This window comes from Passer montanus, unplaced genomic scaffold (assembly GCF_014805655.1).
Source record: "Passer montanus isolate IOZ18808 unplaced genomic scaffold, ASM1480565v1 scaffold22, whole genome shotgun sequence".
NCBI classification, from domain to species: domain Eukaryota; kingdom Metazoa; phylum Chordata; class Aves; order Passeriformes; family Passeridae; genus Passer; species Passer montanus.
This window is the reverse complement of record NW_024366815.1, coordinates 55,519-67,943: the sequence shown is the minus strand read 5'-3', so window position 1 is coordinate 67,943 and position 12,425 is coordinate 55,519. Positions and strand designations below refer to the sequence as shown.

Below are 12,425 nucleotides of genomic sequence, written 5' to 3'. Positions count from 1 at the left end.
TCTGCTCTTTGTTTTCTTGTACACCACAGCAAACATGGATTCAAGGGCAGGAACCCAGAGAAACTAAATTATGAAAGGGAATTTTTCTGAAGGCATCTCAATCAAGATGGGGGCTTTAGGGGAGCTGAGATCTTGGGCTGAGACGGGCTGGTTTGCAGTCCTGGAGGAGTTCCCCAGAATGCCCAGGCAAGACCATGCAACCTTCCAGGCCCACACCTGATGTGCATGCAAGAGACAGAACCAGCAGTCTGCGTTGCTGGGACATTCAGTTTTTAATGAACACTTTAAATAAGCTGGGTATATATTACTAGCAATTATTAATAATAATAAAAAACACAAAGAGTTCTGCATTCACCAGTGCATTGTGCAGGAGGGAGGAAAGCCGGCTCCCACCCTTGCCGGGGCCAGGCAGCCTAGCTGTGCTGCCCACTGGCCCCATCCCCATGATGCCAGGATGGCATCCTGGCCCCTCTGCCAGCATCCTTCTCCCAAACCTGCGTGCCAGGGAGATGTGAGGCGCTGTGCTGACTCAGCACCCGACCCTCAGCACCGGTCAGGCAGGGACAACCCCAGTGCTGGCAATCCTCCTCGTGCACTGCCCATGGGCATTGCCCCTCTACGGTCCCCTGCCCTCTTCTCCCCATGTCAGGGACTGGCTGTGCTCCCCACGCTTGTGGACACACATGGGTTCACCCACCAGCCCCCCAGGATCCCCAAAAACACACATACACACGCTGACCTCTCTACCCCAGCCCAGTCCCTCTCACCCGCCTGGGTGTAGGGAACTCCCAGTTCTCCCAAGGTAGCAGGCTCACTGTAAATCCCTCCACGAGAGCCTGCAGAGGGGTGAGCCCTTGGGGAAAGGGGGTCCTGGATGCAGGGCTTGAGCCCCGTGGCCCCCGCGGGGGACCAGCCCTGCCGCTTGGGGCAGTGCTCAGGGCAGCAGTGTTATTGCACTTTGGTCCCCAGCAGAGACCCAGCCCACCTCCAGGGTTCCCTGCAGATCCCCAAGGCTGATCCTGGTGGGGTGGGTGCCTGAGTGCCTGGGCAGCGCCGCGGCAGCCACAGCACTTGGCACCATGGCCACTGGTGGCCACCACGTGCTGAGTGATGACAGACCGTGGGGATGTGCCAGGCTCCTGCACTGCCCAGTGCTGTGGCTGCAGAGGGGTGCAAGGGGCAGCTGGATTCAGCCCCACTCCCCAGGGTCCCCATCACTAGGACTGTGCCTCCGGCAGCTTCAGGCTGGGCTCAGCCAGCACTGGCCCCGGGGCTTTCTGGTGTTGGCCCCGATCATGGCAGATGAGGCTTTTGGCCTCGCAGTTGAGGTTCTGGTAGCGGGGCGGGCTGGGCGCTGGCCGGTGGCAGATGGAGGCAAAGCTGAAGCTGAAGGGACTCAGGCAGCAGCCAGGGCAGGGCAGCACTTCGTCCTGCTCCAGCATGGCACCAGAGCTGTGCCCGGGCAGCATGGCCGAGCGCTCCGTCCGCTCCAGCGCGGCTGCGCAGGAGATGCTGAGCTCAGAGCAGCCGTGCTCCAGCCCGCTGCCCCAGGACAGAGGTTTGCTGACCATCACGTGGTTGTTGTTGATGAGGAGCCCGTTGGGGGCACGCACGTCTGGCTGCCAGGCCCGCGTGCCCCAGGATGAGGTGCGGATGAAGTTGCTGTTGACTTCCTGGCTGGGCTGCGGCGGCCCAGAGCCGTCTGAGCCGCAGTCCGTCTGCTCCTCTGCCTTGGAGCTGCGGGGGGAGGCTCCTCCCCACGCTGGGGGAGGAAGGAGGGTGGGGGGCTGGGGGTCGTCAGTGGGATGAGAGGACCCCATCCCCAGCTCCAGGCCCCCCCGGTGGGGCAGCTCAGGAGAGGAGGGCAGAGAGTGGCACTTGCGGGGGCTGGTGGCGGGTGCTGAGAAGTCACACTGCACCTCCACGGCGGGCTCGGGCGTCACGGGGCTGCCGAGCTGCAGCGGGGCGGGGGGCGGCAGGTCTAAGGTGAGCGAGATGACCGACTTGCTCGGCGTATCAAAGAGCTTGATCTTCCCCCCCTTCAGATCCTCGCGCTGGGAGAAGGGGTTGACACGGGAGGGCGTCTCCTTGGACCTGGCCCCGCTGCAAGGCTCCGGCGGCCGCAGCAGGGCGGGTGACTTGGGAGGGAACATGTCAGACTGGCTGCGGGACAGGCGCTGGTCTGGCTGCAGGTGCTGTGTCCCCAGCTCACGCGGGGGCGACTGCTCGCTGTGGCTGGCTGACCTCCTGGCCACTCCTGGGCATGGGCACAGGACAGTGTCACCAGCAGCCAGCAGCTGCCCACGTGGGGTGCTTTGGGGTGCTGGGCACCCAACAACTTAGAGGTGCACCCCAAGGGAGGAACAGGGACCAGCTCCATCCCACAGACCTCACACACCCCTGTCTCCCTCCCCTACAGCTGATGGGGTGACACGGGAAACCCCACCCCCCCCACCTTTACACCCTGCTATGGCCTGTCCCCGAGGCGCCCACGTACCACTGAGTGTGGCTGCGGTTCCAGATGCAGGCAGAGTCTCCCCGATGCCAAACAGAGTGGCCCTGGCACCCTCGGCGCCCAGCTGGTGCTGCAGGATGCTCTCCAGGCACTGCGTGATTTCCAGGAATGAGGGGCGGGAGGTGGGCTCCATCTGTGGGCAGGAGGGATTCCCCGTCAGGTCTGTGCCTCCTCAAGCACCCCAGGGAGCCCTGCACAGGCTCGTGCTGTGAGCAGGCAAGGCAGCCTGTCCTGCCCGCCTGCCCTGGCCGGGAAGGGCAGGCAGTGGAGCTGGGAGTCTCACACTGCAGCAGTGAAAAGCCAGCTGGAGGAAGGCCGCTGGGCAGTCAATTCCCACCATGGTGCGGAAAGTGGTGACGTCCAGACCAAAATCCTGCACCAGGGAAAGGAAGAAGAGTAAGACTGGGTCTCCTGGGGCACCACAAGGCCCAGGGGACCCAACATGGCTGGCCCTCTCCCCGTTGGGTCTCCTGGGGCACCACAAGGCCCAGGGCTGGCCCCCTCCCCCCTGCACTGTCACACAGGACTGTGGACCTGGAAGCACTCCAGTGGGGACACAGCAGGGGAGGACCCTGATGTCACCCCAAATTGGGCTAAGGTTGGGGGATACTAGGACACAGATACCACTTCTGCCCTCTGCCTGAATCCAACTGCCCCATTCTCCTTTTCAGGCTCACTATGGGTTCTGAGGTTACCACCCCTCCCTGGGCAGCAAGTGGAACACAGCACCCCTGAGACACGGGACCAGTCCTGCACGTTGGTCTCTGCCCAACACAGAATGCCCCCCTTGTTTGATGAAGTGGTCCCAGCCCCGGTGCTGCTCCCCACAAGTCCCCGTCCCATCCCAGAGTCACCTCAGTGCGGGGCAGGTAGTCGGGGTCAGCTGGCACACGAGCGATGGTCTCACACAGGATGATGCCGTAGGCAAACACGTCGGCCTGCAGGGAGCAGGGAGTCATCAGGGTGCAGCCCCGAGGCGATGTGCCCACCGCTCTGCAAGGCCACAGCCCTTCTCCTCCCTGCAGAGCCACGCTGCCACCAGAGGGATGCTCAATTCCTTCCCTCTAGATGCACCCCAGGACTGCAAACTCTGCAAACCAGTGGCAGCACAAGCCTGAGTAAAGCCCCACACAGGGCAGCCTCACCTTCTCGTTGTAGATCTCCCCACGCAGCACCTCGGGTGCCATCCAGTACGGGGAGCCCACCACGGCCAGCGGCTCCTTCTCGCTGCCCTCACTAGGAGACATGGTGGGATGTCAGAGGCTGCCCAGTCCCCCACATGTCCAACCTCCCATCCTCCTGCTGCAGCACCCCAGATCACCATCTCCATCTCCCTTCCTGGGCTAAGCCCCTTCCATGCACTCTACAAACTCATCTCTCCCCAGTGACACCATCCCCTTCTCCATCCCCTCCTAGCTGTTCCCAAACTGCTCCTGGAGTCCCCCTGCCAGGGACTATCCCACCACCCCCATTCCTCTGGCAGCAGCTCTCTGGCCACAGAGAGCAAAGCAAAACTTTCCCAAGCATTGTCCTGGGAGAAAATTGTCCTTATGGGAGAGGCCTTGTCCTTATCAGAGAAAAGAATGATAAACAATTCTTATCTTCACTTGCTGCACCTGTTGTTGTGAACATGTAGAATGTGTTATGGAGATTTGTTTAGCAAAGGGTGATTTCTTAATTGGCCACTGGTGATGGTGTTTAGATTGAAGGACCAGTTGGGTTCAGCTGAATCGTGACTGTCTGGTAAGCGTAATGGGTTTCTTAATAAGTATAGTATAATAAAGTGATTGATCAGCCTTCTGAGTCACGGAGTCAATGATAATTATTACCCCTTTGGGGGCTCCCCGCGGCAGCACCATTCCTACCCTTTTAGCTGCATCCCCAACATCCATCCCTCTCCAGCTTCTGCTCTGAGTGGGCTCCAGGGATGGGGATGGACAGGTGGATGCTGCCCACGTACCTGTAGGTGGGGATCTTTTCTGCCAAGCCGAAGTCACCCACTACAGCTGTGTAGCCACTGGCCTCGCAGCGCACCAGGCAGTTCTGTGGGCACAGGAGGACCTGTCACGCCAAGTGCACCAGCCCTACCTCCTGGCCACCGGTTTCAGGACGCGCCAGCACAGCACAGCCTCCTGCTCCCCAGCCTGCCACACCTGGGGCAGCAAGGCAGCAACAGGAGTATGGGACAACAAGGGCAATGTGGTGCCTTGGAACTTCCCGTACCTTGGAGGTGAGGTCACGGTGGAAAATGCCCTTGGAGTGCAGGTAGCGTAGGCCATGGGCGATGTCGAGGGCCAGCTTGACACGCATGGACCAGGAGAGGGGCACAGGGCTGTCCAGCAGCTGCTCCAGGTTCCCACCGTTGATGTACTGATGGGGAGAGCCAGGCCATCGCATCACAGCATCCCTCCCCCCACAACACTGGATGCCCATCTCTCATCCTAATGCATATTCCGACCAACCCACACCACAGCCTCCCAGCAGGCCTTGTCTGCACGTGTCACAGGCCAAGAATGTGTCCCCACAGGCACCACTGTCCCTTCCCCAGGCTTGCAGGAACCCCGAGACTGATGGGTGTTGCCACACTCTTACCTCTGTCAGTGCATGCAGCTGTCCCTGGTGCACACACACCCCCATGAACCTGTGAGATAGAGAGGACCTGAGGGTGGCTGTGGCAGGGACCAGCCCCAAGAGCTTATCCAGCAGCAGCGGCAGCTCCAAGCCCCCAGGCTAGGAAAAGGGGGGAACCTGCAGTGGAGAAGCAGGTCCTACCTGAGGATGTTGGGGTGCGAGAGGCGGTTCATCAGCTGCACCTCCCGCAGCATGTTGCCCCGGTTGCTGGTCAGCTTGTTCATCTTCAGCACCATGATCTGCCCCGACTGCCGGTGCCGCACCTGCAGGAGGGGGATGCAGGGAAGGCTGAGCCCCACGGGCCTCTGCAGCCCCCATGGACACCAGGCTTCACCTGGCTCCCACCCCAGCCCAGAGAGGGGAGCTAAGCATCCCATGGCACCTCAGGTACCACTAGGGCTAGGGGGGCACTTTCCCCACATCTCCAAGCACTGATGACACACAGGCCCATCCATCCCTCCTGGGATACCCTGCTTGTTATGCTCCCTGCACGTGCTACACTCCCAAGAGGCAACAACAGCTGCCATAATCTGTGAGCTCAGCTCTGCTGTAAGAACAGGCAGGTACAGGATTGGGGAGCATCAGGGAGGACTTGTTTTGAGTCAGCAACACCCAGACCCTACCAGCATGGAATGGAGAAAAAAGGGGGCACACTGCCCCTCTGAACCAGCTCTAGGTGTGGCCAGCTGTAGTGCTTGACCCTAGTCTGGCAGGGCATGGAGCCTGCATGAGCTGTATATTTAGCCAGCCCCAGCCCGACACTGTCATGCGATCTGGGGGCCTGGTCCCCCGCCAAGAACAGCAGCTGGAGCATGGCCAAGCACGGACACCCCGTCCATCTGCAGCTCCCTGGCATGTGCAGGGTAAGGGAACAGCATGGGATGCCCTGACCTAACCCTGTTATGGGGGGACCAAACCAATGCTAGGGTCCCCTCCTGAGCAGGTGCTGGGGGTGGGATGCCACCCCTGCCTCAAAGCAGCAGCTGCCTGAGGGGACAACCCAGTGGATCCCAGCTGCCCCCCAGCACACACGGAGCTGTGCACGGAGGCGCAGGCATTCCTCAGCGCTGCCGTCAGCTCCCTGCTCTTCTCCTTTTTAGTCAATGCTGGTTGAGGCTGCTGAGCCGGTGCCAGCCCGTGGCCAGCCCCACAACACCCCCACGACACCCCTCACGTCAGGGATTGCCTTCCCAGGCAAAACACAGGGGGTTGGCTGGAGGCAGGATCCCCAGCACCCCTTGTCCCCACCACAACAGAGGGAGGCTGCCATGCTGGACCCTCCAGGGCTCTCCTCTCACCCCATGGCTGGCACTGCTCCTGGGGTGCATTCCATGATGGGGATCTATGCAGCAGAAAACACCCAGGGGATGGGGCAGCAGCACATCCCTTCAAAAGGCCCTGGGGAAAATGAGTGCTCTGTGAAGGTCCTTCTACATGTCTGTGTGCACTGATGCCAAACCAGTCCCAGTCAGAGTGGAAGTGAGAGGCAGTAACTGTGCCGTGCCACCATCAGCTCATTGAGCTCGTGGAGAGGCTTTGAATAATTCAGCAGACACCTGCCTGTGGGCACCCTGCTCCAGTTACACCTGCGTCACCTCCAGCCAGCCCCAGACAGCCAGCTGGCACTCCTGACCCACCGACAGGGCCCACGTGACAGCAGAGCTCAGAATGGACCCTGGGCGAGTGGGAAGGGGACACCCCAGACACCTGCCACCACAGGCCCCTATCCTGGCACCCACCATGCTGCAGGGAGAAGGGAGGGTGGATTTCCCCATGCCTCCTCCTTGCTGAGCACTGGACATACTGAGCTCCTGGGATCAGGGAGAGCCTGTCCCAGGGTGGAACTGCAGTGCCTGCTGTGGGGAGCACCCAGAGCGCTCCACCTAATGGGGCTCCAAGTCCCCCCTGTGCTCACTACCCTGCTCACCACACCACTGCCCAGCAGCACCTGGAACTGCTGCCAATGCCATCCTGAGGCCCTAGGACTCGTTGGTCACATCTGGACCAAGGGCAAGGGGCAACCCCACCCCATCTCAGCACTGCTGTCTTTCCTCCACCCCATCCCTGTTGGTGGGGCAGCGGAGGGCAGCACCAGAAACAGAAACTGGGCTCTCAGCCAGGCTTCAGTGCAGGCTTTAAGGAGGTGGCCTGTGTGACCACAGCAGGGTGGACACAGTTTCCCTTGGTCCCTCCAGCTCCCCATGGAGCCGGGGGTTGAGGAAGGCAGAGCCTGGACGAGGCCAGCAGGATCCACAGCCTTGCCAAGCCTCTGGCACCGGGTGCTGCCCAGCCAAGCCTATCATTCCTGACCAGCTCTCCTGGTGGCAGTGCTTCCTTCCCTTCCCACGCCACGTGGGGCTGGCAGGACTGGCTCGGTCAGTTTGGCTGGCACCAGCAGCTGCCAGACAGCAGGACGGGCTCAGTGGCGCAGGCAGGCTCAGCCCGCTGGGATGGCTGGAGGCGGCAAGGCTCCGGCGCCGCGCGCCCACGGCAGGAATGCCGCGCGGCACGCACAGCGCTGGCCCTTGGTGGCCGTGTGTGCAGGGCTGGCCAGCTCCCTGCCAGCTGTGGCGGCCCTGCATCAGGGAGCAGCATCTGGTGGGCACCAGCTCAGCCCCACACAGTCGGGAGGTGCCCGTGGCTTAATTCCTCATTAACAAGCCACCTGCCCTCGGAATAGGCTGAGTGAGGTCTCCGCGCAGTCACACGGGGATGGACACCTTAAGATTGGAGGAGAGACAGCCTGGGGGAGGGAAGGTCTTGTGAAAGCTGCTTCTCCAGGAATTATCCCAGGGATCCCAGGAGCTCCTGGCCAGTACAGCCCTGCCCCAATGTCTTTTTCTGTGACTCCATCCCCATGTGGCGTGGTGTCCTTGGGGCTGTCCAATGAGCTCACTTGCAAAACCCTGTTCTGCCATCTCCCCCGCCCGGGGAGCCCATACCTGGGACAGCTCAAGGCCAGCCCGCATCTGGGACAGTAGAAAAGGAGTTATGCTCCCCTTCCATGACTTCCACAGGCACTGGCCAGTTTACCCAGTCTGTCCAGGTGCTAGCACCAGCCCAGCACACTGGCCACCCCCTAACACAGACCCAGCAGCAAAGGGCATCATCAGCCATGACTGCAGGGGGCTCGAAGCCCCCCACTAAGGAGGTTTCCTCCCTCGCTGACGCCCAGAGAAGGCAGCAGGCAGCACAACCTCCTCGGGCAGGAAGGTGTCCCCTCTCGCCTCTCTCATGCACTCTGGCACGGTGCCCAGGAATCCCAGCGCATTCCCCGGAGCTGAGCTCAGCCGGGCAGCCGTGTGGGGCTGCAGGGGGAGGGAGAGCCACTTGTCCCCCACCCAGGAAACAGGCAAGCCCTCACCCCTCAGCGATGCTCCCTGGCATCCCACATGGCTGGTCCACTGGGCACTTCAGGGGGTACCAGGGGGCAGCCAGGGTGCCGTGGCATGTTGTCCCCATCCCATCTGCTGCCAGCACACAGGGCTGGGGGATGGGCCAGGCTGGCGGCAGCCCCAGCCTGGGCACAAGGGATCTGAGCTCTTTTAACAGCGGAAATTAGAGTCTTATTTAAAGAGCATGCTAATCAGAGCAAGCAGACGGCCTGCTCCCTCCCCACAGCCGGCACTCCCGTCTAGACACGGGGCAAAGCTCCCTGACATCTCCCCACCCGGAGGTGTCAGCAGCCATCCTCCCAGCAGCCCGCACTGGGGATGGCCTGGCACACAGCCCTGCTCTCTGCATATTCCCTTGCCCCCCGCCCCACACAGGCAAGGCACAGTCACACAGGGACGCCATCCTGCCCCCGTCACCCCAGAGAGTTCTGTGGGGAAGACAGGAGTGGGGCAAGGGAGCTATCAGTGCCGCTGGTAACCCCACAGCCACCCACAACAACTGCACCTGAGCTCACAGGAATACCAATAACACAACTGGGTGGGACTGGAAAACGTGCTCATCAAATGGAAGAGGCAGAATCAGCCAAGACAGACTTTCTCTGAGGATGAGACAAAGCACCTGCTCCTGGAGGGTGTTTGAGCATCAGCAATCCCCACCTCCTGTTCTCCCAGGAGCGGCACTGTGGGCACAGCAGGAGCGGGGCAGTGCCAGTGTTACACACTGATGGCAGATCACTGCCTGGCCTGACTGGCAAGCCTGGAGCATGCCCTGTGATAGAGCAGGAGAGGGGCTGGCAGGTCTCCAGCTGGTCAGCACAACACGTTTCCTGTGCCCAGGACTCCCAAGTGGCAGCTGCGGGGCCCGGGCTGCTCTTAGCCCTGCCATGGCTGGCTGACCTTGGCTAATTCACTTCCTCCCCGCTTGCCTTAGTTTCCCCATCAGTGTCACGCTGCTTCATTCTGCTCTGTAAAACAAGGAAAAGTCCCTGATGAAGGGCAGCAGATAAGAGGAAGGGACTTGCTCCATTAGTTGCACTGGAAAATTCGAAGTAAATAGAAAACCCCAAAGGTTGGTGGGGAAGTGAGCAGAGATGGGCAAGTGGCAATGATGCTAAAACCCTCTCTTGAGCTATGCTCATGCTGGGAGTTGCTAAACCACACAAACACACACACACACAAAATGCCATGGAAATGGGGCACTGGACAGAGCACATCACAGAGCTGCAACCTGGGAGATGGCATTTCCAAGAGGATATGCAACATCAGAGCAGGAGGCTGAGATTCACATGAGTGAAGGCCCCTGGGTACAGCCCCAAGGATGCTGCCCACAGCCCCTGTGTCTGCTACAGACAGCACATGGGAAAGAAAGAGAGGGATTTGGGGAAGAGACGCAACAGTGGTTTAAGGGCTGGGGAAAATGCCTGGCACAAACAGACCTGGCTCAATCTGCTCAGTCAATTGGAAATAGAGAGGTGGCTTCCTGCAAAGTCTGTGCATCTGAGAAAATGGGGGGGCTAGTGCCTCTGAAATTGCACAGGGAGAGGCAATGAGAACCAGCTGCTCCAGAGGGAAAACAGCCCTGCTCTGCAGCACAGTGGGGGATCAGCTATGAACAAGCGCCATGAAAAAGAGCAGCTTCTTGTCACTGGTGTCTCCTGTTTGCTCTGGACAGCCTTTCTGAGAGAGGGGCTGGACTGGAGGGGCTAGCTTGGGACACCAGGGCTTGGCCACACTGAGCCCTTTGGTTTTAAGGCTGAGAAGACAGTCAGATGCTTGTCAGCACCCTCCCTGGCCCTGGCTCAGCTCCACACCAGGAGTGAGCTACCTGTGCAGGGGCAGAGATGTCAAGGTCCCCTCCCTGTCCCCCTCACCCGCCAAGGCTGGAATGACATACGGCTCAGGAGACACACAGAGCAGGCAGATTCAAGTGCCCACAGCCTTGGAAAGCTACAGAAGGAACAAGGGAAGCGGGAGGAAAATGGGTCCGGGGCTGCCCTGCCAAGCTCTGTCCTCCTCGCAAGCTCTGGCGGCCAAACCCCAGCTCAGATCCCAGGCTTACCCCACCATCCTGCTGAGCTCTTGGACTCAACCCACCGCACGAGCACAAAGCCCCATCTGGCCCCCTCCCAGCCCTGCTTCCTTGCCACCAGGCACACATGTCAGCTACTGATCCCGATCCCCTTCCCACCCCTCAACCTTCGCCAGCCCCCCAAATCCTGCACGCCAGTGGCCCCACAAGGATCTAAACAACACATGGGAGAAGGAGCATTTTGTGGCTCCTGCAGAAACTGGGAAAACAAACAGCGAGGCAAGAAGAGACCGTGGCCTCGCTGAGGCACGGGAGCATCCATTATTAAAGAGCCATATCCATGCCTGACATTATTAAATGCCTCCCTCTGCTCCAAGGTGCTGTTGTGCACTCCAAGCCAGAGATCAATAGCAGAAACCCAGCCAGCAGGGAGGTCACGGCACCACTGGGAGCTCCAGGAGGGAGCATAGAGGAGAGGGACCTCCCTGCACATTCTCCATAGCCCCTCACAGGGGCTGAAGAGGAAACATGTCTTGGGGTCTCCCTGCTGAGTGGGGAACGGTGTCAGGGCTGGAGAGGGACCTCAGGGTATTGCCAGGATGTGAATGTCATGGTTGTGCTGCCTGTGACCTCAGTGACTGTGGTGGCAGGTAGCGGGGGTTGTGCCCAGCCCTAAGCTGCTCTTTGACGAATATGAAGCCACTGGATCACCACTTAAGGGCAGTCCTAGCCCAGTGGCTTATGGTACCTTAAGTGATGCCGAGGCTCAAAACAGCACATGCACACACCTCCCCTCTGCCGGGAGAGGTAGTGGTGACACTGAGGCACAGCCCTTCGTCCCTAGCAGCAGTGCATTTGGCTGGCAGGATATCGCCACCGTGTACCCCTGCCTCACTGCTGGAGACCCTGAGCTCCCCACCAGCACTCACACACCCCCATCCTGGGCACGGGCCACACACAGGCATCCCCACCCAGACAGTCCCAGAGAGGATGGAAGACAAAGGCAGCTCTGGGGGCTCAGCCAGGAGTCAGCCCCCTGCTCTTCTACGGCATTACACCCCTATCCCACAGCCAGACACCTTCTCCCGTGGGGAATCCCGCACATCACCTGCTCAGCAGGCCCGGCAACGCCGGACATCGCCTTGCAGCGGCCAGGAGCGCTACCTGGAGTCCCCGCCACGGGCACACCCCGGGCGGGCTCGGCTGCCCAGCCTTTTGACAGGGGTCCCCGGGGCTGGGCTGCCCGCCACCCGAGCCCCCGCGCAACCCCCGGCGCAGCGCTCGGAGCGCTCAGCCCCGCCGGCTGTAAACAGAGCCGGCGCTCCCCTCCCCCTGCTCGGGGCGACGGAGGCACAACGCCCCGGCCGGGACGGGGCGAGCGCCGGCGTCCCCACGTCCCCTCCGCACGTCCCCGCCCGGAGCAGCCCCCGGCCTCGCCCGGCTGCCGGGGGGGACCGCGGCGCCCAGCCGAGGGCGCGGCCGGGGCTGCGCTGCCGCCGCGCTCCCGGGGGACCGCCGATCCCGGCGGGATGCCCCGCCATGCCCGCTCCCGCCCCGCACACCTTGAAGACCTCGGAGAAGAAGCCGGCCCCGATCTTCTCGCAGTAGAAGTCGTCGATGCGCGCCAGGGTGGAGACGGCGCTGCGCAGCGCCCGGTACGAGGAGGGCCGCAGCCGCCCGCAGCCCGGCCACGGCCCCGCCGCCTCCCCCTCGCCCTCGCTGGGCCGCCGCGGCAGCTTCTCCCACTCCATGTCGGTCCCGCCGAGCACCCCCAGCGCCATTCACATCCCCGCCGGGGCAGCCGCGCGGCCGGGGCGCCGCCGCTCTCGCGGCCCCCGGGGCGATGCTAGCGGCG

At 61.6% G+C, this 12,425-nt stretch overlaps 1 protein-coding gene across 1 annotated transcript; it reads right to left on the bottom strand.

The window, feature by feature from the left end:
* Positions 1 to 247: 247 nt before the first annotated feature.
* Positions 248 to 12,419, bottom strand: TESK1 (testis associated actin remodelling kinase 1). Its single transcript, XM_039709859.1, has 10 exons — positions 12,133 to 12,419; positions 5,288 to 5,409; positions 5,108 to 5,156; positions 4,739 to 4,885; positions 4,476 to 4,558; positions 3,661 to 3,751; positions 3,370 to 3,453; positions 2,799 to 2,888; positions 2,498 to 2,648; positions 248 to 2,257 (listed from the first exon to the last, which is right to left on the bottom strand). The coding sequence occupies exons 1-10, from the start codon at positions 12,349 to 12,351 to the stop codon at positions 1,218 to 1,220; spliced, it is 2,076 nt and encodes a 691-aa protein (XP_039565793.1). The 5' UTR covers positions 12,352 to 12,419; the 3' UTR covers positions 248 to 1,217.
* Between the last annotated feature and the right edge of the window lie 6 nt (positions 12,420 to 12,425).